The sequence below is a fragment of the Tasmannia lanceolata genome, unplaced genomic scaffold, assembly GCF_043159265.1.
Source record: "Tasmannia lanceolata isolate RefF3 unplaced genomic scaffold, GAP_Taslan_0.1 ptg000044l, whole genome shotgun sequence".
Classification (NCBI taxonomy): Eukaryota; Viridiplantae; Streptophyta; class Magnoliopsida; order Canellales; family Winteraceae; genus Tasmannia; species Tasmannia lanceolata.
In genome coordinates, this window is record NW_027518721.1 from 22,556,999 (window position 1) to 22,581,437 (window position 24,439).

At 36.4% G+C, this 24,439-nt stretch overlaps 2 protein-coding genes across 3 annotated transcripts; both read left to right on the plus strand.

The window, feature by feature from the left end:
* The first annotated feature begins 1,337 nt into the window (after positions 1-1,337).
* On the plus strand, positions 1,338-2,317 carry LOC143863428 (uncharacterized protein At2g29880-like). The gene is made up of 2 exons (XM_077374092.1): positions 1,338-1,664; positions 1,748-2,317. The coding sequence occupies exons 1-2, from the start codon at positions 1,338-1,340 to the stop codon at positions 2,315-2,317; spliced, it is 897 nt and encodes a 298-aa protein (XP_077230207.1).
* Positions 2,318-5,481: 3,164 nt separating this feature from the next.
* Positions 5,482-18,642, plus strand: LOC143863694 (uncharacterized). Of its 2 annotated transcripts, XM_077374450.1 has the most exons (9): positions 5,482-5,824; positions 7,148-7,250; positions 7,923-8,002; positions 8,112-8,441; positions 8,680-8,756; positions 8,863-8,905; positions 9,023-9,091; positions 16,395-16,527; positions 18,320-18,642. In XM_077374450.1, exons 1-8 carry the CDS (start codon positions 5,771-5,773, stop codon positions 16,407-16,409), a joined length of 771 nt encoding a protein of 256 aa, XP_077230565.1. In that variant the 5' UTR covers positions 5,482-5,770; the 3' UTR covers positions 16,410-16,527; positions 18,320-18,642. The 2 variants fall into 2 exon arrangements, with proteins under 2 accessions (XP_077230565.1, XP_077230564.1); XM_077374449.1 differs by lacking the exon at positions 16,395-16,527 and having other exon boundaries at positions 5,488-5,824.
* Positions 18,643-24,439: the final 5,797 nt, after the last annotated feature.

The following is a 24,439-nucleotide window of genomic DNA, read 5'->3' on the forward strand; positions in this document are numbered from 1 at the left end:
TCGGGAATTTATTACGCGTGCCGTGACGTCAGACGAACATTGCAAGCACTTACTTAGGATGAACGTCAGGTGCTTCGGACGATTTGTTCGACTGCTTAGAAGCATCGGCGAACTTAAAGATACAATACATTGTAACATTGACGAGCAGGTTGCAATGATCTTACATATTGTATCTCACAATCAACAGAACCGGTCAATTAGAGCCTTCACACAACGATCAGGTTCCACAGTTTCTCGTTGTTTCAACAAGGTCTTGAAAACTATTCTAAGCTTGAAATCCGAGTTTATAAAACCTCCGACGAGTGAGATACCAGAAGTCATTCGCATTAATCCAAGATTCTGGCCTTATTTCAAGGTAACCTCAAATACTAAGATTCTGGCCTTATTTCAAGAGACCGACTGATATATTTTAACCTTTCTATGCTAGGATTGCATTGGTGCAATAGACGGAACTCCTATTCCTGATAAAGTGAGAGCCGAATATAAGCCTCGGTTTATTAATCGAAAAGGTTATCCTTCTCAAAATGTGTTGGCAGTTTGTGACTTCGATTTAAAGTTCAATTACATTTTGGCTGGGTGGGAAGGATCGGCATCCGACTCAAGGATATTAGGAAATGCAACATCACGACCTAATGGGCTTCCTTGCCTTCCAGGTATCCTTTACCTTTCCTTCTACTTATTATGTCGGTTATGAATAGACAATGGCGATACTGAGACAATACTTTCTTCGTTGTAGGGAAGTTTTATCTCGGCGATGGTGGCTATCCTTTACTTCGTAGTTTTATAACATTGCACCGAGGCATAGCGTATCATTTAAATGAAATCAGGGGTCGAAGACCACGAACGCCAGAGGAACCCTTTTATCACAGACATTCATCGCTCCGGAATGTAGTGGAACGTGTATTCGGCGTCCTCAAGAAGCGCTTTAGAATTTTAAACGAGGAACCGATGTACCCATACGAAAAACAGATTGATATTGTTCTAGCTTGTTGTTGTGTCCACAATTTCATTCGAAGGGAGATGGCAGATGATGATCTTCTTGATGACGTAGATCTAGAGTTACGCGCAGTGGTCCCGCCTGAGGAAGAAGAGCATGTCCCATATGTTCCACTTAGTAGGGCCGTTGATGCACGAGAGGGGACTAGGATTAGAAATGAATTGACCACGAATATGTGGAATGACTTTTAACGTTGATTTATGTATCACCTTTTTTTTTATGTTTATGGCTTGTTTGTAGCTTTTTTTAAAAAACAATAAACTCGTATTGTATGGTCTCATGAGTTTCTCATTATTGTATGGTATTATGAGTTTCTCGTTATTGTTTCAATTCATATAGGATGGCTATAAGTCCAAGTTGCGTGGGTAGGAACCATTACTGGAATATTGAGATAGATAAGGTGTTGGTGGATGCGTTATTGGAACAAGAATCGGAAGGGTACAAGATGCCCAATGGCTTTAAAGATGTCGCATACACGGCGGCAAGCAGAGCAATGAATAGTCGATATGGGAAAGATATGACGAAAGAGCATATCAAAAATCGAGTCAAGACCCTTAAAAAGAAATTCATGGCCGTCAACACTATAATAAACACAAGCGGATTTGGCTGGGATAACGTCAATAAGAAGATCGAAGTGACGGAAGATGTCTACAATGCTTGGGTCGCTGTGAGTACAAAGTGACATCTTTGTTTTATTTGTTAATTACTCTGGCTCGTAATATTTATAACTATTTTCCGAATTTCTTGTAGGTTCACCCTGAACATAAGAAATATTTTACAGAGAAACATGTGTTGATAGATGATTTTCGTCACATTTTTTGCGAAGACTATGCCACGGGTGGGTGGAGTAGAGATGACGTTGCCCCTAGTCAGGAGGTGCAGAGCTCAGCTCCGCATATAGATGACTTGGGGATTGACGATACCCCTGAGACTGAAACAATTCCAGAGTCTCCTATGGTGGGTGAGAGCAGTAGGGAACCTGGGCCTAGAACTTCATCTCCGGTTAGAGATTTTGCAAGAAGCGATGAAGGTCAGAGGGGGACGAAGCGTAGTGCAGCAAAATATATGAATGTGATGGAAGGATTTACTTCAACTTTGGAGAAGGTTGCAGATGCAATCAAGGATCTATCGAAGGAACCTTTTGACAATGACGAGCTTCATGATGCCGTGTTTGGGTTACAAGGATTCGAGGAGGAAATCTTGGAGAGGGCTTATGAGTACCTCAACCGTAACCCTACGGAAGTTCGTGCTTTTATGAAGTACACAGTAGAAAGGAGGGAGCGCTACATGTGGAGGAAGATGAAAAACCTTGAATTCTGAGTGATTGTGGATGTGGATGTGGACGTACATAAACATGTGATTGTTGGATGGTTCTGGATGTGGACTTCATTTGGACATGATCTTTTTTTTGGTTGGCTTGTCTGTTCTTTTTGGTGAACATGTTTATGTACTATTTTTGTTAGTTGGCTTGGACTTATAGATGTAAGGACTTAGCTTGGTCTTTTTGTTAAGCGATATTACGGTCTGCTTCTTCTTGGCAACTCTATATTTGTGACAGTTTTTTGTCAAGTCTATGTTGGTTGCCTGATTTATATCTTGGCAGCTCTATATTTGTGACAATTTGATTGGCATTGTTATTGTTCAACTTCTGTTTGTCATGGTTTTCTTATTTTGATTGACTTCAGAGGGTTAGACCCACTTATTTTAGACTAGATTCTATGTTGGCATCATTCTGCATATCAGTTTGTCACAATTTCTATTTAACAGGTTTCTATTGAGTTTTCCTGCAACGAAACGCATATCTCTGTAGTTTCTGTTAGTTTCTGTGAGGTTTCTGTGCAACGAAACGCTCATCTGACAGGTTTCTGTCAGGTTTCTTTTCCTTCACTTTCCTTCTAGCCACATCAGTTTCCTTCCCTTCACTTCCCTTTCCTTTCCTTTCCCTACGAGAGAACAGAGCATAAGTGTTTGCCTCCAATTTTAGGGCCCGTCAATGAACCCAATTCGGGTCAGATCTACCTACGTTTGTGTCACAATCCATTTGAATCATAATTTGGTTGAGACCTACTCACTAAAAACCAGTTGAATCATAGGATCCATCGGACCTTGTAGGCCCGTTGACAAACCTACTCAATTGGTCCAAAACATGGGCAAACTAGACATTTCACATGACTGGATTTATAGCCATCGATAAAAGACTTGAATACTTTAACAATAGTTACAATACACAAATCAACGGTGCTAGCATCAGCTTATGCAAGCACATAATTACCCTTAAAAATCCTAGACTTGCAACATTGGGTTAATTGGGCATTTTGAAGGGCAAGCATATCCGCTTCTCCATTCACTGACCTCCTAACATGATGCAAACGGACCATGTGACCCTAAATCAGATCTTGGATCTCATCAAAGAACTCAGAAAATCTCTGAGAGAGGAGATCGACCTTCTAATCATTTTATGACATTTAAAGAGTCACCATTCACAATAAGATTATCCATATCGCTTGTCGATGTCAATTTTATGCCCTGGAGAATATCGCTCACTTCTGCTCCATTCGAGTCTGTAACTCCTATCGGGCCTGAGAAAGCCCATTTAGTGGTATTATTCTCATCTCTAAGAACATCGCCTATCCCAGAGAGCCACATGTTTCCCAAGCTAGAACCGTCAAAATTCAATTTTAGCCACCCATAATCTGGAGGTGACCATCTAGGAGCCACTACTTCTTCATTTTCCCACTACAACAAATCTCTTTCCAGCACCGTCTAATGCCTGATGCCGTGTGAAGAGAGAGAGAGAGAGAGAGAGAGAGAGAGAGAGAGAGTTTAGAAAGAGATTTGGCCCAATAAACAACTAGATAGATGATTCTATTGAAAGAAACAGAGGCATTTTTAGCAACATTCTTAAACAGAGGCACTTTTTTGGTTTTTTTTCCCTTAAAAACTACTTAAAGATTATCAAAAATCATATACCTTTGATTTTGGCCTTTGATTTTTTTGACTTGATCCAGATGGGAACTACAATCATATCCGAGCCACACCCAAAACTAGGTGGACGTCCACACTCCCTTGGCTTGTTAAGAAAGCAAAACTTTTAGCTGGGAACATTTTGTTTTCAACTTGAAACTGAAAGAAAATTGATATTGACACTCCCTTTTCCTAGTAAGTAGTAACGTTACAACCCCCTACATTCTCTACTTCCAAAACTAACAACTATGGAAACTTCTCAACAAGGAAAAATACTAGCTATAGGTGGCGCCCATCACTATGATGATCAAAACCACCTATAATGGTAATGGAATTGATGAGTCGAGTTGTACAACCTGATCATCAATCTGAGGGCCTTGAGCAGTCTGATCAGAGTTATGACATTGCCTAATTGTTGATCTGAGGTCTTAGAACAGACCAATCATGGGTCTGTAACTTTCGACCCTTGATCTGAGCAATCCAAAATTCGATGGCCCTAAGTGATCTAATAAAAATCCTAAGTTTTAACCATTGATCTGGATGATTCGATAACTCCAATTACTATTTCAAACATCTATCCCTGAATCGTATACGAATACGATGCGGTTATGACCAATGGTGGAGCCGGGTATTACAAAACATCGCCACAAAATCCGATAGAGCGTCCTAGATTCGAACGGAGGCCACTTATGTAAGAAAAAGCCCTTCAAATTTTTGACGGCGATTATTTTCATTCTCTTGATTTTCTTCCCTCTCCCCTTCCCTAATTCTAAGCCATAATTGTGTTAAACATAAGCAGGACCTAGGACATTTTGATGGACGATTGCGACCCACTCTAAAAAAGTAGGATCCGACCAATAAGGGATTCAAGACATACGTAGATGATGACGATTGTTTACTGGGAAATGATATCAACGCTGCTATGTATTTATAAGATAAAGGGCTGTCACAAGAATATCACAGTTCTCACAAAGCTTTTACAAGCCCTCTAAATACTAATAGATAAGATGCGCGAAAGCATCTTATAAAAGGGCGATGATATTTTCACTCCCCCTGCAGTACGCATTCGCTCCCCTCATTAGTGCTTTTTGACGTCAAATCACGTTAAAAGGGGAGCGACTGCTTAATGTAGGGGGGGATGAAAATATCATTGCCCCTTATTAAAATGAGTAGAGTGCTTAAATCATTTCCCTTGTTTTCTCTCTCTCTCTCTCTCCCCATATTCTTCTCTTTTCCCTCTCCTAAATCTAAGCCCTAGTTGTGTTCAACGTAAATAGGACCTAGGACAATTCAATGGACGGTCCAATTCCAAACGTGGACCGACTGAAAATAGGATCCAAAAAGGATCCGACCAATTAGGGATAGAAGATCCGATCCGAAGTGGATCCGTTAACATTACGCGCAGCCCACCACTTCCCGTAATTGGGTCCACAAATGATGGTTTCGTAAGGACGGTTTCCCCGGCGTGGAATTCCCGCTACCTTTTTAAAATGCTGGGGCATTTTCGTCATTTCAACTGAAACGAGTTATTAAACCAAAATATCGGTAATATCTCGCGAGTTACAGCAGCCATTCAAAGAGGGCGTACTTTTCCACGCCAAGTCATCCAAATGTCTCGCTTTTTACTTGGCCTTTTGTTCTCGTTTTCTCTTTTTCCCCCTAAAATACCATTTATACCCCTCTAAAATAAAGAAAAGACAAAAGGCATTCGTGTCTGAAAATCGATTCTCCTTCCTTTTTCATCACTTCGTGGGGTTTTTCTGAAAAGAAATTTAAACATAGAGAGAGAGACAGAGACAGAGAGATTTAATGGAATCAAAGAGACTTCAGAGCAATAAAGAGAAGAAAATCAAAAGAAAAGAGGTTTGTTTTCATTCATATTCACTTTATTATCTGTTTCTGTGTTTTTTTTTTTTGGGTTTTTTTTTTTTTTTTTTTCTGGGTTTTAGGCTATTTTGTGTTTTGATAGTAATAGAGTAAGGTTTGATATTAGGGTTTAAGCTTCTTTTTAGTTTAGAAGGTTGGAGGGTGAAATGACTGGATTAGGCTTATATTTGTGTTGGAATTTCATGAATACTAAACTGAATATTTGGGTCAGGGATGAGAGTAATATGAAGTGTCTTGTATTTATCATGATGAATAATGGGTTTTTTATTTTCTACTTTTTAGCTCTTTGATTCTCCATGTCTTTTGGGTATTTTTATATGTGATTGAAGTGGATTGATGTGTTTATGGGTGCACTAATAAGTCAATATTTATTTTTTATTTTTTAACCTGCATGGATTATCTTGCAGAACAATAGGCCTGTTCTTGGTTTTTGCTGAAAAGTAAGCTGAAAGTTTCCTAATTGAAAAAAAAAGAAAAGAATGGTTGTTTGATGTCTTAGATTATTCAAAGTGTTGAGAATTTTTAGTAGATGAAGTCTTGTTCTCAAATTTTTAGTATGTAAAAAAGTTGGACCCTCAGGAAGTGATTACTAACAAAGGATTAAGAGAAATAATTGTCAAGTTTTGTTTTAGTTTCGGCTTAGGCCCATATCTCAGTTTGATGTTTTTTTGTATTGCAAGTTTGCAACCACTAGATTGTGTACCATAAAAGGAGTTTTGTTTTAGTTTTTTTTTCCCCTTTTCCCTGTAGCGTTAAGGGTTTTATAATTTACTCCGGGAGAACAACATGGGTATCGTTGTTAGTTAGAGAAGACTAAGGGGCTTTAGATAATTTTGGACATAACTATACTGAGAAAAAGAAAAAAGTTGTACTTCTCAGAATGTTGGGTATATTGGAATGGATTTCCTATTGCTGTTTTTATTGGTTTGTGATAATGCTTGGTTCTCTTGGTTTTTTATCTATGAGTCTATTGTAAAAAATGGAAGTAATTTGGCTTCACTAACTACTTAAAACTTTTGTGATTTTTGGCATCTTATATGTGCAAAAACCTTAATTAGCTTGTTTGCAGCCTTTTTTATCTAAGATCATTCACAGTTGGGTGATGTTGCATTGAACTTGTTGATTGTGATATGGAAGTTTATGTAATATATGATTCTGCTTTTTAAATTAGATAATGTCTCACCTTACCATGTGATTGTTTATCTGTGATTTTAGTAGTCGTTATGAGCTTAATGATATGTGGGACTTCTAATGATCTCTTCCATACTAATGGAGTGAATCTCTATTGTGTTAGAGTAGTTGTTGGGAAAGAAAAAGGCTATCGATGAAGTTATAAAAGCTGCATCTGCTGAAAAGGACCATTTGGCTTCCTTCCCCGCCTTTCGTCAGTATGACAGGAATGGTAAATACCAGACGTCCACCATCCATAATTTTAATATAAATACCAATGTTTGTTTTTGGCTTATCATTGCAGTGCTGCAATTTTAGGCTGCTTGAAATCCTTCCTTCTATGTGATTTTAATTTTTTGAATCACCGTATCTAGATTCTCCTTCTTCTTCTTCATTTAGTTCATCTGAGGTGACCGTTCTTTCCTGCAAAAGTGAGCTGTGAAATGGCTTTCCACAAAATTGCCTAGCAAATATCCACACGCACGCACGTATATATGGGATTTGCTAGTGACCACTGCAGAAGGCATTTCACATATGGGTTTGGTAGTTACCTGTTCTGACTTAGTGACTTCTACATTATGTGTACCTTCAGTTGCTTAAACTTAAAATCCAATACTCCTGTCAATGTTTTACTGTTAAAGATGTTACAGAAAGAAAATTTGTTCTGGGAAAAAGGAGCACATTGTTCTGTTTGCTTTCCTACAAATAAATGGTTTCTTATTAATATTATTTAATTTATTGGATGTTTTTCATTCAACAATTTTATGTCTATCCAGCTCCATTCTACTGTGACTGTGATTCCATATACTTTTTATATGATTTGAGCTCCTCAATTTCAAATTGTATTTGCATAGCTTATAAATCAGAACCATTAGCTTAATTCTCATGTTAATTCAATGACCAGGCTTGACATTATACTTGGAGTCAGGATCTGGAGAGCTGCTTTCGTCTCTTATGAAGCAATGCATCCAAAATCTTCTTAAGGTGGTACAAATTGGTAGCCTTGTTAATCTTAAATCCAACCAAGCTGAAATTTGCTTTTATTTTCTTAGCTGTATGACCATGCTACATAAAACTAATCCAAAGTTTCTAGGTTAATATGGAGGGGGTATACGGACCAGATTGGGCAACTGAAGAGAGGGTGAAGCGTAGGGAAATGATTGCTCCAGAGGCACGTTATATATTTGTACGAGAATCTTCTAGTGCAAGTATTAATGAGATTTCGTCAAGGACAGAAGGGAAAACCAATTGTTCTCATTGGATGGGTGATGGGAACCCTATTGTTGGTTTTGTACAATATCGTTTTATTGTAGAGGAAGAAATACCTGTTGTTTATGTTTATGAACTACAACTGGATCTTTGTGTACAAAGGAGGGGACTAGGGAAATTCCTAATGCAACTAATTGAACTTATTGCTCGCAAGGTATTTAATTGCTTTCTTTCAGACATCAATATTTATGTATATACTATATAGTACCTTGTATCTCATGTTCAGCTGAAAGTAATTTTATAGTCATTATTATTTTAGTTATTGTTACTATTATTGTTATTACTGTTATTATATTTTAATAAAGTTATAATATGCCCTTAAGCTTAAAATCCAGCTACCTTCTGTGCATGGTTTAGCGGGAAGTGAAAGTAATAAATTTATTTTTTTGCAGAATCACATGGGCGCTGTGATGCTGACTGTTCAGAAGTCAAACTTATCAGCCATGAATTTTTATATAAGCAAGCTAAGGTAAACCCATGACATGGCAGCTTTACCATGTACCATATATGCCTTATATCATTATGAATATGATGCTTCGAAGTTAATTTGAGCGTGGATAATCTTGTCAATGCAGATATACGATTTCAACCATTTCTCCATCAAGAGTTGATCCATTGGTATGGGATTCTTTGCCCTACCTCTTAAAACTCATGAATTCAGAAATAAACTGTTTTGTACTTTCATTTCTTTTCTCTTACAATGAGCTCCATAAGGTTTTGTCATTTTGCTTGCAGATAGGAGCTGAAAAGAGCTATGAGATTCTTTGCAAAGCATTTGACCGTGAGGCCAAATCCAAATTGGAGGTATATTTAGTGCCAACATATAGTTGTGGATATGTATACCTCTGTGCATGTTTTGTACAAGCATCTCCATGGTATTAAATGGAATTGTTTCAATAGAAGTGCACATGTTTTATAGTTTTTCTCCCATAACTCTGGTTTTCTATTTTCATTAAAGACTTGATGTTAATATAGTCTTCTCACCCAATGTGAATCAATTTCGTGACTGGCTACACAACACAATAGAGGCGCACAATAAAACTTGTGCACCCCATGCGCTTGTTATGCCGCCACCCTTGGAAATAAAAAATTCCAACATACGCACGTTTTGGTACTATTTTGAGTATCTCTGACATTTCTCTATATGGGATTGTTATTTTCCCTTTTGAACAACTCATAATGAGAAGAATTTCAAGTCAGGTTAATTATTTCTCCAAAATCAATTCAAGTTTTTTGTTGTTTGTGAGCTAAAACTTATAGTTGCTACAAAATTCATCAGAAGTTTCAAGCTCTGGTATCTTTTGTCTTAGACCCTGTTAGGGAATCAATCACTATCTCACCCAGGATCATTCCAGAATAGCTAGAGATACATTTCACTAGCTGAAAATAAAATAGTTAATTATTGAAAATTAATTTGCACCAAAAGAAAGCATTTATATATATATATATATATATATATATATATATATATATATATAGAGAGAGAGAGAGAGAGAGAGAGAGAGAGAGAGAGAGGAAACTGTTGGTGCGCTTAAGCTCACCAAACTTATGGTGAGCTTAAGCGCCCAATCACATGGGGGCCCACTTTGTTAGGATGTTCCAAAGCATTCATTTGAAAGTCCCTTACATAGATGGGGGGGTGTACCAAAAATCAGCTCCATTGGATCATCCTAACCCCTCCATTTGTGGAGGACAAAAATGGACAGACACAAATCTGCCCCATTTTTGTCCTCCACAAATGGAGGGGTTAGGATGATCCTATGGAGCTGATTTTTGGTACACCCCCTATCTATGATAAGGCCTTGCAAATGAATGGTTTGGATCACTCCCCAAAATGTGGGACCCATGTGATTGGGGAGCTTAAGCGCACCATAAGTTTGGTGCGCTTAAGCTCACCAACAGTTTCCTCATATATATATATATATATATATATATATATATATATATATGAGGAAAATGATTGTGAGCTTGAAGCTCATATAGCTTATATGAGCTTGAGGGCCCAAACACATGTGGGCCCACATTGTTAGGATGATCCGAAGCATGAAAGGCCCTTACATAGATAGGGTGTGTACAAAAAATCAGCTCCATAGGATCATCCTAACCCATCCAAAAGAGGAGGGCAAAATAGACAGACACCGTTTGCCACAAATCTGCCCATTTTTGCCCTCCGCTTTTGGAGGGGTTAGGATGATCCAATGGAGCTGATTTTTGGTACACACCCTATATATGATGGGGCCTTGCAAATGAATGGTTTGGATCACCACAAAAAATGTGGGACCCATGTGTTTGGGCCCTCAAGCTCATATAAGCTATATGAGCTTCAAGCTCACAATCATTTTCCTCTCTCTCTCTCTCTCTATATATATATATATATATATATATATATGATCTATAAGATTGTGCGCTTGGGGGGTTATAACGCCTCCCATTGGTTCTGCTATTTTTAGTAAAACATGGAGGTATAGAGTAAAACATCCACAACTCTGTCATCTTAAGTAAAAAGAATGATGAAATCTGTCTCTATCTTCTCATGTAAATGTTTTCTTACAAACGAAACAATCGGCTCCAAAAAAGTGAAAGGGATGAGATAGTTATGTTATGTTTAGCAAAAAAGTAGAGATATAGAGTAAAACAAATACAACTGTTTCATTTTAAGTCAAAATCAAATGTAATGAGTTTTTCAGTTATTGTTCCCATAAAGTCTGTAAAACCCCTAATTTTTTTCAGTTATTGTTCTCCTTCAGTTATTGGGAACACATTATTGGAAAATGTATGGTTTAAACCAATAATTTCTCAGACATTATTGGTTTTAAACAGCTAAATTTCGGAATATCAATGGTTTAAACCAATAATCTGCATGGTTTAAACCACAAATTTTTAGAAAATCAGTTGGGAAATTCCTAATTTTTGAAAAATCAATGGTTTAAACTTACAGTTTGTCACAAATTATTGATTTAAACCACTAAGTTTTGAACTATTAATGGTTAAATAAATACTTTGGGAGAAATATCTGGTTTAAACCCCAAAATCAGTTGAGAAAACCCCAAGTATTATGTAAATCAGTTGATAAATACCTAAATTTTCACAAATCAATGGTTTAAACTTCACATACCTTATTGGTTGAAACCCCTAAATTGTGAGAAATCATTGGTTTAAATCCCTAATATTTCTGAAACCACTTGAGAAAACCCCTAATTTTTTAAAAAAATCAATGGTTTAAAACCTATAGTTTCTATTAGTTTAAACCCCTAAAGTTTGAGAAATAAATGGTTTGAAGCAATAATTTTTGAGAATTCATTGGGTTAAAAACTAAATATATAACAAATGAGTTAACAAAACTCCTAATCTTTTTAAAGATCAATGGTTTATACAAATAATTTCTCACACATTATTGGTTTAAACCCCTAAAGTTTGAAAAATCATTAGTTTAAACTAATCATTTGTGAGATATCATTCGTTTAAACCTCTAATATTTTAAAAATCAGTTGAGAAAACACCTAATTTTTCAAAGATCAATGGTTTAAACCAATAGTTTCTCAGAAATTATTTTTTTAAACCCATAATCTGCATGGTTTAAACTACAAATTTTTAGAAAATCAGTTAGGAAATTCCTAACACTTCTCTCTCTCTCTCTCTCTCTCTCTCTCTATATATATATATATATATATATATATATATATATATATATATATATATATATATACACACACACACTAGTAAAAAACCCCGGGCGATGCACGGGCCGACAAAGAACTGTACGGACCACATCATCGGTTGATCCAAACCGTCCAATGTGATGGAACACAACATCAATAGGTTGTGCCCGTAAAATCATTTCCATAGGCTGATCCTTGCCCTCCAATCTATTGAGGTTTCTAACTTTCCATTATTAAAAAAGCATAAAGGAGGGGGGTAGGATTTAAATTATGTGGCTTTAATGTGTGCCTTTGTGAAAAAAGCATAAAGGAGGGGGTAGGATTGAAAATATGTGGGTTGAATGGGTGCCTTTGTTAAAAAAAGTCAAAAAAAGTGATGTGTAATTCTCATAGAATTTTGGGAGAAATTCAAATAATTCTCTCATTTTCTCTTCTGCTATATAGTATATAGATATATGAGAAAAGTGTTCCTAAGCTATAGCTTATCTAAGCTTATCTAAGCTATAACTCAAAAACACATGTGGCCCCACATTTTTTGGGGGATCCAAAGCATTCATTTGGAAGGCCCTTCCATGGATAGAGTGTGTACCAAAAATCAGCCCTATAGGATCATCCTAACCCAATCAAAGGTGGAGTGGAAAATGCAATATATATATATATATATATATATATATATATATATATATATCGTTAAAAAAAATCTATTAATATACACAAGAATGTACAGGAATCATTCATAAAGTGAACAAAGTCTGAAAAAAATAAAAAATAATAAACCCTAGTGAACCGAAGGCCTCGAAGTACACCTCAAATGAAGTGCAACACGGCATAACCACCTGACAAACAAGTCAAACATGAACAATTGAGCAAAGGTTTTAAATTTCAGTTTTGCTCATCAGCTAAACGAAAACATTTCACTTTCGGTACAAAATTTCAAAACAGAAACATCAGCCAAGTTCTCCTTCATGTCTGATTTTTTAAACGTTGGCTTAACTAATGGGGGAAGATCTTGAGTAGATTTGGCTTGATGTGGGTATTCCTCAAATCAGTAATCGATCACTTGGAGGAGTGGTTGTGTGCGCCATGGAGGTCTAAACTCTAAAGGGAAGATTCTTTGGAAAGTGGTTTTACTCATAGTTGCCAGGGTGGGAAATGGATTCGGGATGCGAAATAGGAAACGGGAAATACAAGAAAAAAATAGAGGGGAAATGAGAAACGGGAAAACAATAAAAAATCCTACGACTAACTTCTTAGGAAACACATTAGGAACGTTTCAGAAATGATAGAGAAACACATGTGAAACACTAGGAAAACATGAAATATATGGTTTTGAAGATTTAAATTTTGTTAAGTTCAATTTCTATTTGGATATTTCTTACTTTTAGTTTTTATTACAGTATACGCTGATGTTTTCCTTTTTAATATATATTCCACAAGTTTTTTGTGTTTTTTTTAATTGATTTTTGTAAGTTTCACATATTTCCCACGTTTCACATACATTTTCTACAGGTTCCATACATTTCTCGCGTGTTTCATATAAGTTTCTTATATATTTCTCATGCATTTCGGAAACGAGTTTCCTACCTTTTAGGGGAAACGAGTTTCCCACTGTTAAAGTATAAAAGATATAATAACGTCTTCTCCAACGGCTTAGGCTTTTGGAGTAACTAGTAGTTTAACATGGTATCAGAGCAAAGGTCCTGAGTTCAAACCTCCTTGCTACCTGAAATCCACATGGAATGGCAAACCTAAAAAAGAGGGGTCACACGTGAGGGGGAGTGTTAAAGTATAAAAGATAAAATAACGCCTTCTCCAGCGGCTTAAGCTTTTGGAGTAACTGGTAGTTTAACACCCACCTTTTCCGAAACGCGTTTTAGGAGAAATGGGTTTCCCACCTGCCCAAGGAGTTTTCGGCTTTTACTTGCTACTTTTTGGGACCTTATGGAAAGAAGGAACGCCCTGATTTTCAAGGACAAAGCAAAGTCTCCTCATTCTACATATATCAAGATGATTGCCTTGTCCATTGTTTGGGGTAAAAGTCCTTCCGAGCTTTAGGTTCGTATCCGCCTTTCATCTGTGGCAGGGTTGGAGAGACATTTGCTCTAGGCATGAGGAGAGGATGGTACCACACAGTGGAAGCTCCAGCCCAGGCAGGGTCTCTAAAATTGAATTTCGATGGCTCGAGTTAGGGCAATCCTGGTCCTACTGTAGTTGGTCGTGCGCTTAGGGACCATGTGGGAGCCACGAGGTGGTCTTTCTCAGGCCCCATCTGAGTAACAGATTCAAATGAAGCGGAGGTTGGATCGAGGCTACAGGGCTTGTGTTTGCTAGGTTACCCACTAGCAGAGAACCTAGTGGTCAAAGTAGACTCCCTCAACGTCATTAGGGGTTGGATGGGAGCTTCCCTCCCCATTGGAGGTTCGCGCTTTGGATAGATGAGATTCTCGACAGAGCTGAAGGCATCGCCATTACCTTCAGGCATGTGAGGAGGTTGGCAAATGAAGTAGCCGATAGCTTAGCTCGGGGTTGGTGTGGTAAGAAATTCTTTGGAGCTCTTCGACTTCCTGCCGCCTTGATTTCTTTTCTAATTTCCGCAATCTGTAGCTTTTTCTTTTTATTTCGAGCTCTGACAATCTCTGTCCTTCGTATCCTCTTTTCTGTTTTGCTTAATATATCCTATGTCTGTTGCCGTTTAGAAAAAAAAAATCTACATTGTATAATTCCTACGGACAAATGGGCTACATGAAATCATGATTTTTTGTGATTTCTAAACTCCATAAAAATTCAAGAAAACCTAAAGAAAAATATTGACTGAAACCCTTAGAATTTTACCTGGTCGTAATATAGAAATCATTATCCAACTTGCCATGACAAACATTTTGGGCTTATGAAAAATATTAGCTTATCTTGGTAGCTTCTTTAGTTGTTCTAGTCATTGCAGTATAACACTAGGAAAACTCCAATTAGCAATGATAAAATGAATTATCATTGCAATGAATTATCAAGTTGGGATCTACATTTCAATAGATCCAGGCACGCTATCCCAAAAGTAGCAAATGCAGGATATTGGGCATGTGCCACACAAAACAAAGTGACGAAGTAATATAAAACACTTACCAAAAGAGGGCAGGAAACCCCAGTAAGCAATAACACTGTTACTGTTTCTTAGATTTATGGAGGTATTGTCAATGATCTAGGGCAACCAGCCAGAATTGTATCTAGGCTTTGTGAGCCCAGCTCGTATAGTTTGGAAATAAATGATGCCATAACAGACACTAATGAAGGATAATGGAGTCAGCATTGACTTTTAATAAATGGACTTTATCTTTATTGGGTCATGGATTAGGTTGGTCTAACTTCAGGAATATGATTACAATGACCAGTCATGTCTTTGTGAAAGTTTAGTTTCTTTGTTTTTTTTTTGTCCTGTGCTTTTCACTTTTAGGGAAGATCAATCCGAAGTTCATTCATTGTCCATTTTTGCAAACTTTCTAGATGTTATTATATGATTCAAGTGGAGTGTTGGTTGTTTTGTTTCAAACTTTACTATGCAAGCTGATAATATTCATAACCTGCCCCTATTTATCCATTAATTTTAGACTATCACAAGACAAGATGGGTTATTTGAACAAAACAGAAAGACAGAAATTTGTTCGCAAAAGATTTAGTTAGCCTTGTGCTCAAGAAGGCCCTGACCACAAGGTAGTGAAGGGTAAGCTCTAGAATCTAGAGGTACTGAAGCTTAAGTTCTTATTCACGCCAATAAATGCTTTTAGAAAAGCAAAATAAAAATTAGTTCAAAAAACTTATGCCACACAAACATGCTCATTTTAATTACGTTGCTCTAATTTCCATGTAATATAGCACAACTATCATTCTCCTGATTTTTTTGGTAGGTAAGCTGCGATTGAACCTATGATCTCCAGGTTGAAGAACAAAGCCTTGACAATTGAGCTAGTCTTAAATAAGTGAACTAATATCCTGCTATCAACTCATTTAATGCACATTATCTTCCACACACAATAAACTAAAAAAATTATTTTTAATCAGCAAATAAAAGGTAATTTGTTAAAAATTGAAATAGAATTGAAAGACAATGAGAGCTACTACACTGGAATCAACTCCCAAGTACAGAGCTTATGTAAAGTAAAGCTCAACCTGATTGGGTGAAGCAAATCGAAGTTGGCTTTCGTAAAAAAAAAACTCAATAATGTTACAATAAACATCCTCAAGCATCTTAGGATTGAAAAAAAAAATCTCTTCAAAAGCCTCACCTATCCTCGATTTCTTTGGTTTGGCAATTGAACGATTTAGGAGTTGCTCTCAGTAAATTATCCATTAGGAGTGAGTTCTTATATATTTGGAATGGACTTTAATTTGGAACCTTGTTTCTTTACAAGAAAGCAGACACTGAATTAATTTTAAATGGATATTTAATATTTTCATAGGTGGTGGCTGACTAGTTGAGGGTTATCTTGGTGGAAAAGTACACAGTTTAGACATTGGGCTTTACTATCAGCATCTGTGATGATCTTTTTGGAGGCATGGACTATGCTCCTCTAGAGGCCATAGTCGAAAAAGGTTAGTTGGTGACCTGGTGGTCCATTTTGAAAGAACATACAACATGATTTTTCTAAATAAGGAAAGAAAGAATTGAAAATCATGTCATATCTCAAGGGCATTGTAGGCAAAAATCTTTTTCTTTGTTTTTTTTTTTTTGAAATTAACGAAAATTTTCTTGGGTTTTATATAACAAATAATTCATTACAAAGGACAAAAATACAAGCAAAGGACTCACAATAAACCGAGCAACAAAAGGAAAAGCAAAAAATACAATTACAGTTCCAACAGATGACACGACACAAGTATTTCTATACAAAATACTCCATAATTAGTTAACAACCTAACATATTCTCGGAAATTTCTCTGGAGATATATAATTTTTTGAGGCTCTATTAAGAAAATATGACAAATAAAATTTTGAAATATATAAAAATAGATGCTTATATAAAGGTTAGAAAACATTTAGAATAACAAAAACAAATGATAATATATGGCAAGCTATGTTGCATCGGTACGGATACGAGTGTCGGAATCCGACCAGATTCGGCAAACCTCAAAAAGAAAGATTCGTGGATTCGCCAAAACTTACTATTAAGATGGATAAAACTTGCAACATGCAGGAATTGTAAGGTTGTGGTAGCGGTATTCAGAGGAAAAAAAAAAAAAACAATTAAAAGAGACCTAGAAGAGTCTCTTTTTGAATCCTACAGTATTAGAATCCGAGACTTGTCCGACATGGATTCTTTGCCCATTCAGAAGAATCCATGTAACATAGATGACAAGTTTTTAGTATTTTGTTGGTTATTATTTAATTCTTGATTATTGTTTTCAAATAACTTCCCAAAGAAAGACAAATACTATTTTTATCAAAGAAGAAATAGGTTGTATTCTCAAGGGATGTTACAAATCTCCTAATAATTTTTTTTTTGTTCGTTTATCCAAAGTCTAGCTGATGTTTGATTGATTTTTAAAATATAACACATTGGTGACACCGGTGGGCAATCAATGTGCCAGGATGGCTATACAGGAGTTGACTTGAAGGGGTTAATCATAGACAGGTCACCCGAAGCTTAACTTTGACAATATCTCCTTAGGTAATCCTGACCGGTCAGCACAAGTGACTTGGGAGGGGTGATGTTGGCCTTTATTTCCTTTAAAATGAGTTGGATGTTCATGACACATATATGTCATTTGAGTGTTCACTTCTTGTTTTTTCATGTTCCATTGTTCTGGAGGTTTATTGTCTTAATGTTAAAACTTTACCCTTATGGCCAAATAATTACAGCATATGTGCATCTTAGGAAATTCTTTGGTTGGTTCGGTCATTTAAAAACTTGAGTCAATAAGCGACACTCCCTAGTCAACACAGTTTTGGCTCTACTGAGCAAATAAAAAATTCTGTTCTCACAGTTTTACCTTGGCTGGGTTCTCATCTGACTACTAGTTTTTAAACATTGACTATAACTATGCTTGTATGGATCTTGTTGTAGAAATCAATCTCCTCTTCCCTTTTTAAACTTTTATAATGATCAAAATGCAAATCATGTTGCAACGTTACCTTATTTCACGAAGATAGAACATACTTAAACCTGAGCTTCCATTAGAGGAAAGGTGAATGAATTTTGTAAGAGAATTATGCTAACTTGGACAACGCCAACAACCTACATTTATTCTTTTGAATAGGATATAGCACCATAGATATGGCTGTAATGCTGTATACCTAGTCACTGGGTTAATTGAAATGTTTTGAATTTTACTTGTTCTCTGAGAAATGCCAGATATATTACAGGCAAGTGGTTGATGTTTGCAGGAGTCCGGCTATCTCAGCGACGAATAATTATCCTTTTCTACTGGTTTCCTCCTTCATTAGCTACTTGATCACACATGGCATGCTACTATAGAAAAGGTACATGACGCTTTAAACCAAGTAAGTGATAGCTGAAACTACTTTTTAAAAGTGTCCCTTATTTATTATTCTTTTAATTTTGGGCTAAATTTTGTTTTACTAAGGTTAGAGCCCAGGTATACAATGGAAACTAGTTTTTTATTCTACATTCTTTCAGTATACACCTAATCCTTGTTATCTAATTATTTGATGGATGCATAAATTTAAGGAACTGAGTTTTACTTGTATAGTTGTCAAGGAGCTTGTGGGGTTAGATCATATTATTGGCCATGAATAACTGTTGAGAAAAGTAAAAAAGAAAAACTCAGTGATCATTCTTGAGGCACATTAAGACTCATTTCATCAAAACTTCAAAAGGTGGACATTTTCTTCTCTTTCAGAGGGATAACCCTTTTCCCACCTTGTTTTCTTTTGTTTGGCTTGTACCGACCATCTCGGTCCTGACATTTGGCCCTTCTTCTTCTGAATATATTTATCATTACCATTTTTAAAAAAATATTAATTCGAGGAGACTTTCTTTTTCGACTACTAATAACAGACTTTCTTTAGCGTATAAAATCCAGGATTTAGCTTATAAAATCCAACTTTTAGATTATAAAATCCAGGTTTTAGCGTACAATCCTGGATTATAAAATCCCTGTATCCAAACCTTGTTTGTTTTGGATTTTGAGAACCGATTGTGAGTTCAAAACTGAATGGTGGATGTAACGTATGGGCTTGCAGAAAGCAAGACAGAGAGATCAGTCAAAGAAATTGTGACATGCGAAGGGATGGGAAATCATGCGGTTTAGCTTGCAACCAATTTAGTGAAAAGTGACTTGATAAATGCCAAAAAAAAAAAGCAACCGGTAAACTATACATGTCCTTTGGCTCAAAATGGAAGGTTTTGAAGCCTTCTATTAGCATGAGTATGTACATGGGAATGCAATTTCCAGCCCAAAAATCTGCTATTAGTAAAAACTTGAGGCATTATGGGGTTATCTAGCTGTGTTTTTGGTAGTGAGAATTTTGTCCTGAGGGGTGAAAATAGCAGCCCTTTATAGAGAGATTGAATGATATAATGATGTAGATATTCAATGTCATTATGGGGACTTTATTAGGATGTGATTGGGCCCACCCACATGACACCAACATGATCTACATTATGCATTTGATGGGCCCATTGAGGATCAATGGTCCTGATTTTGCTGCACTTGAATAAGCCTAACCATATTATCAGAAGCATGCAAATGGCTGGTTAAAAAGAAAGAAATCAATGGTCAAATTCGACCAATAAAACTCTTACCTGATAGGATGGTTAAGATCATTCAATTGGTGTGACTTTTGGCCCCTCTTTAATACATCAACCTTACCAAACTATGCTTACAAGAAAGTCACTTTCACCCTCACTGTTATTTTGTCATTCAAAAAAAATAAAAAAATAAAAAAATAGAGAGTGAAGTGAGACCCACTAGCTACCTCCCCATTCAGAGATCCTAACTCTATTAAGAATTTGGAGATTCTATCATATCTTTTCTGAAAAAACAGCTGATTCTAAGGAAGAAACCTAAACCTTTTACTTGCATGGAAGCTTGTGAGCTGGTACAAAGAAGAAACTGTACTACTTGTTAGGTGTATTCTCCAACATGTATTTCAGCCGACAAGGAAGACTCTGAAGTTCCCCTTGGACTTTCAAAACAGCTTGAACAAATGACATCACCTTTTCTTTCTCCTTTCCTTGCTTCCCATTTTTTTAATCTTTCTTTAACATGGTAGGATCCACCATTGACTAAAATCATGTTAACTGTTAAGAGGGAAATGTCCCACAGTTGTAATGACATGTTTGATATGAATCATCAGAGTGATTTGGCATAAATGAGATTTTGGATAGATAGAAATAGAGTTGGGTTTTTTTAAACAGGAGATAATGAAGAGTGTTGAGTTTGTCACTATGGACATATGCTTGTTTGCACCATTTTCATTGTATTTGGTTACAGTTTTTACTTTGCTTCTCAAAATGGAGGCAAATAGATGACTTAGGCCTCTTCTATAGTAGTAAAAGTAGGAAAAAGCAAACAAATTCTAGGGTTCTTCTTCTTCCCTTGTAGATTCTAGGGATTATTGCAGGTTTTACGCTTTGGCTACCATCTTTTCGTTTGATCTGCTGGGCTAATCGGATATTCTTCTAAATTGCCTTCAATTTTTTGTTATAAGCACCACCCAAATCATTTAGTAGAGTAGTCTGCATGTATATTTAAATGGAACTTAATATGTTTCTTGGTATCTTCATTATTTTAATAATTTGTATACTCTTCCGATCACGTTCTGTGATAATACATCAATCTTCTAAACCAATAATTTGCTATCGTTCATTCTTTTCTTTTCGAGGTCCATTTGAGTCCAAAAGAAGAAGCCATTGTTCAAGACCATGGTTTAAAATTTCGGTTTCGGTACCGGTTTCGGACCCTGAAATTTCGAAATTTCAGTCGAAATCCGGTACAAAACCCGAAACCAATATTTTATTCAATATTAAATTTCGGTGAAATATTAAATTAATATTAAAAAAATAGATTTTTTGGGTCAAATTTCGGAAAAACCGAAATTTCGGCCGAAATAAATGACCGTTTCGGTTTTGATCGAATTCGGTGTCAGTCTCCACCGAAAATCCGAAATTTCATACAGAAATTTCGGATTTTCGGATTTTGGTCGAAATTTAAAACCATGTTCAAGACAATTTAATAAGCAAAGCGAAAAAATTGATAAAAGGGGCATTTGAAAGATAATCAAAAAGAGTTTTGGCCACTTGCAGATTTGATTCTCCTTTCTAGATAGAGCCGTAATCAATCTCCATCAATCAACTACTTGGCACTCCTGAACTTTCTCAATATGAGATAGTGTCATTTGCAAATTAGGGAAGTGATATCCACACTCCCTATTTGATAATGGCACTCCTTTCTTTAATTTTTGCCTTTTAAATGGAAAAGATATATTCGCCGCCTTTTCTTCCCTGGCCACCCTCTTGTAGTGTAAAAGGGTCGTCATAAATACACTAGAGGGGACTGGCCCAGGGAAGAAAAGGGGGTGAATGTATCACTTCTCTTTTTTATAATTCCCCTAAACCAGTAAAGATCCAATAAAAAAATTATTTATTGAAGAGAGGAGAGTGCTATTAAGAGAGGAGTGCCAGCTTTAGATGACATTGTGGCTAACAATATTCGCACTACCATGCGCAGATAATAAGACGAATTCACCTTGTCTTTTATAATTAGCCAGAGGTCAAAGGCTGGTACAATTCCCAAAAAGCTCTTAGCAGCCGATTAAAAAGGAAAAGACAAGGTGACTACGTCTTATAATCAAAACATGGTGGTGCCAATATCAATAGCCTATAGTTAATGACATCCAAGAGGCCGTAATAATATTATTGTTTCATTAGCAACTAAGTAAAACTGATAACCTTATTTGCAAATAAAGCCTTGCATTCTCATACCATTTCCCTCTAAATTGTGTAAAGAAAAAAGGTATCATGAGAAAAAGTTTTCTGCTAGAAATGAGGCCTAGGGGCATGTTTGGCAACCATGAAAAATTATTCCATGGAATATTCATTGGCCTAATTGTGACATAGGAGGCTTGAAGGAGGGAAGTGGAGAGACTAGAGAGGCAAGGGGTGGAAAAAGCATCGAATCCCAGTAACGGTGAAAAAAATATGTTACTTTAAGGGCACGTTTGGCCATCATAAATTTATTTTCATGATAAATTAGCTTCTTCAAGTCGTGAGGGAGGCTCGGAGAGGGATTTGTTTTCGGGAATACGAGAGAGACTCAGTGAGGAGGAGAGGACAAGAAAAGCCTGAAAAATCAGGAAACAAAAAACTCCACTCCAAATGTGATCGACTTTTTCTTGATTTTTAGCCGGTTCTTACCCTCAACTCATCCCTGTCCTCTCAAATGTCTCATTCTCCCACCTGCCCTACCCCTCGCACACCACTTGGAGACACTGATTTATCATGGAAAAAAAAAAATTCCTGGCTGCCGGACATGGACAAAATTTATTTATTTTTCCTGCTTTTCAGGGGCTTTTTATGGTCTCCTCAATCGTCACCACCACCCTCTCCGCCCATCTCTCACAATTAACTTGACTAATATTCCATGGAATATTTTTTTCATGGTTGCCAAGCAAGCCCTAAAGAGATCTTGACTATATTATAAATTTCTTGTTCAAGTGTCATGATCATTTTTCACCAAAAGCATACTTATTTTTAAGTTTAAACAATCATGTAACAAATCTTGAAGGCAACTTAATTTGTTATTATCTAAGAAGGTTGACATGAAACTAGTCTTGAAGGATTAGAAGAAACAAATGTTAGGAAGAAAGCATATGAATTTTATAATGAAAAGTTACTGCCACTTTGTTAAAAACAAACAATTCTCCAACCACCATTGCAGACCTTCCCAAAAAAGAATAAAGGAAAAAACTTGGTGAAAGTTAGGTATGGAACTCCTTGTTGAAAAAAACACCAACTCTAATACAAAAACAAAAATTTAAAACGTTGATGATTGGCGCATGAGAATGTCTTGAGATTAGAGAGTAGAAAAAAAAAAAAAAAAACAATTTAGAACTCTTGTTTTTCTTTATTCTCATTCTCATTTCAACAAACGTTTCAATGTTTCTTTTGATGGAATTGTTAGTGTCCATCGCAAAAGGGTTTTCGCTGCTGGTCTGTCGCACATAATACCGGCCACCTCGTTAAGGAAGACAACAGCTTTTGTCTCCATTCAAGAGGTGGCTGGTCTTACGTGCAACAGACCAGCAGCGAAAAACTTTTTGCGATGGATCTTACCAAATCCCTTCTTCTGATTAATAATACTATATTAATGCCTTTCGTTAGAGCTTGGCCTTTGTGAAGATTGCTTGCAAGGGTGGTTGCCAAAGCATAAGGTGCTTTAATCACATGGAAACTGCTAAAAAGAAAGTTACTTTTAAGCTCCTTCCTAAATTTCATTTATCAGGCCCCACTTTTGCTTCTTCACCTCTTGATTTTTACAGGGGCTTTTGTCTCCATTCACGAGGTGGCTGGTCTGACGTGCAACAAACCAGCTGTGAAAAGCCTTTTGCGATGGATCTTAGCAAATCCCTTCTTTTGATTATTAATACTATATTAATGCCTTTCGTTAGAGCTTGGCCTTTGTGAAGATTGCTTGCAAGGGTGGTTGCCAAAGCATAAGGTGCTTTAATCACATGGAAACTGCTAAAAAGAAAGTTACTTTTAAGCTCCTTCCTAAATTTCATTTATCAGGCCCCACTTTTGCTTCTTCACCTCTTGATTTTTGCAAGATCAACGGTCTCGATTTCACATACATAACTCCCGATTATATATTCCTTCAGAATCCAATATTGCCTTTTACCATTGAAATCCTATCTATGGTGGGGACAAAGAAATGAACAGATTAGATCGTCTAAAAAAGTGGGCCCTACTTTACATTTTTCTTTCTTATTTTTACACCGAAATACACGCCCGCCTATCACATAAAATATTGTTTGTAAGTATGGTCCATAGTTACATCCATCACCTATTAGTTCATGTGTATAATATCATTTTATAAGACAAATGTACATATCTTTACCACCTAATCCTTATAACTTTATATTATAGAAAAAATTATATGATGGCATGCAAATTGAGTGCTTCCTTCATTGTAAACTTTTGTTGTAACCTGATTGGGTCGTTTAAATGTTACCTATATCCATGGTTTTAAATTTCGACCGAAATCCGAAATTTTGGATTTCAGTGGAGACCGACACCGAAATCAATCAAAACTGAAACGGTCATTTATTTCTGCCGAAATTTCTGTTTTTCCGAAATTTGACCCAAAAAATCTGTTTTTTTTTTAAATAAATTTAATATTTCACCGAAATTTCGACCTAAATTACCGAAATTTTGAAATTTCGGTCGAGAAATTTCGGAATTTCATGGGTCCGAAACCGGTATCGAAACCGAAATTTTAAACCTTGCCAATATCCACAGCGATCCTAAATACCACAAATCAG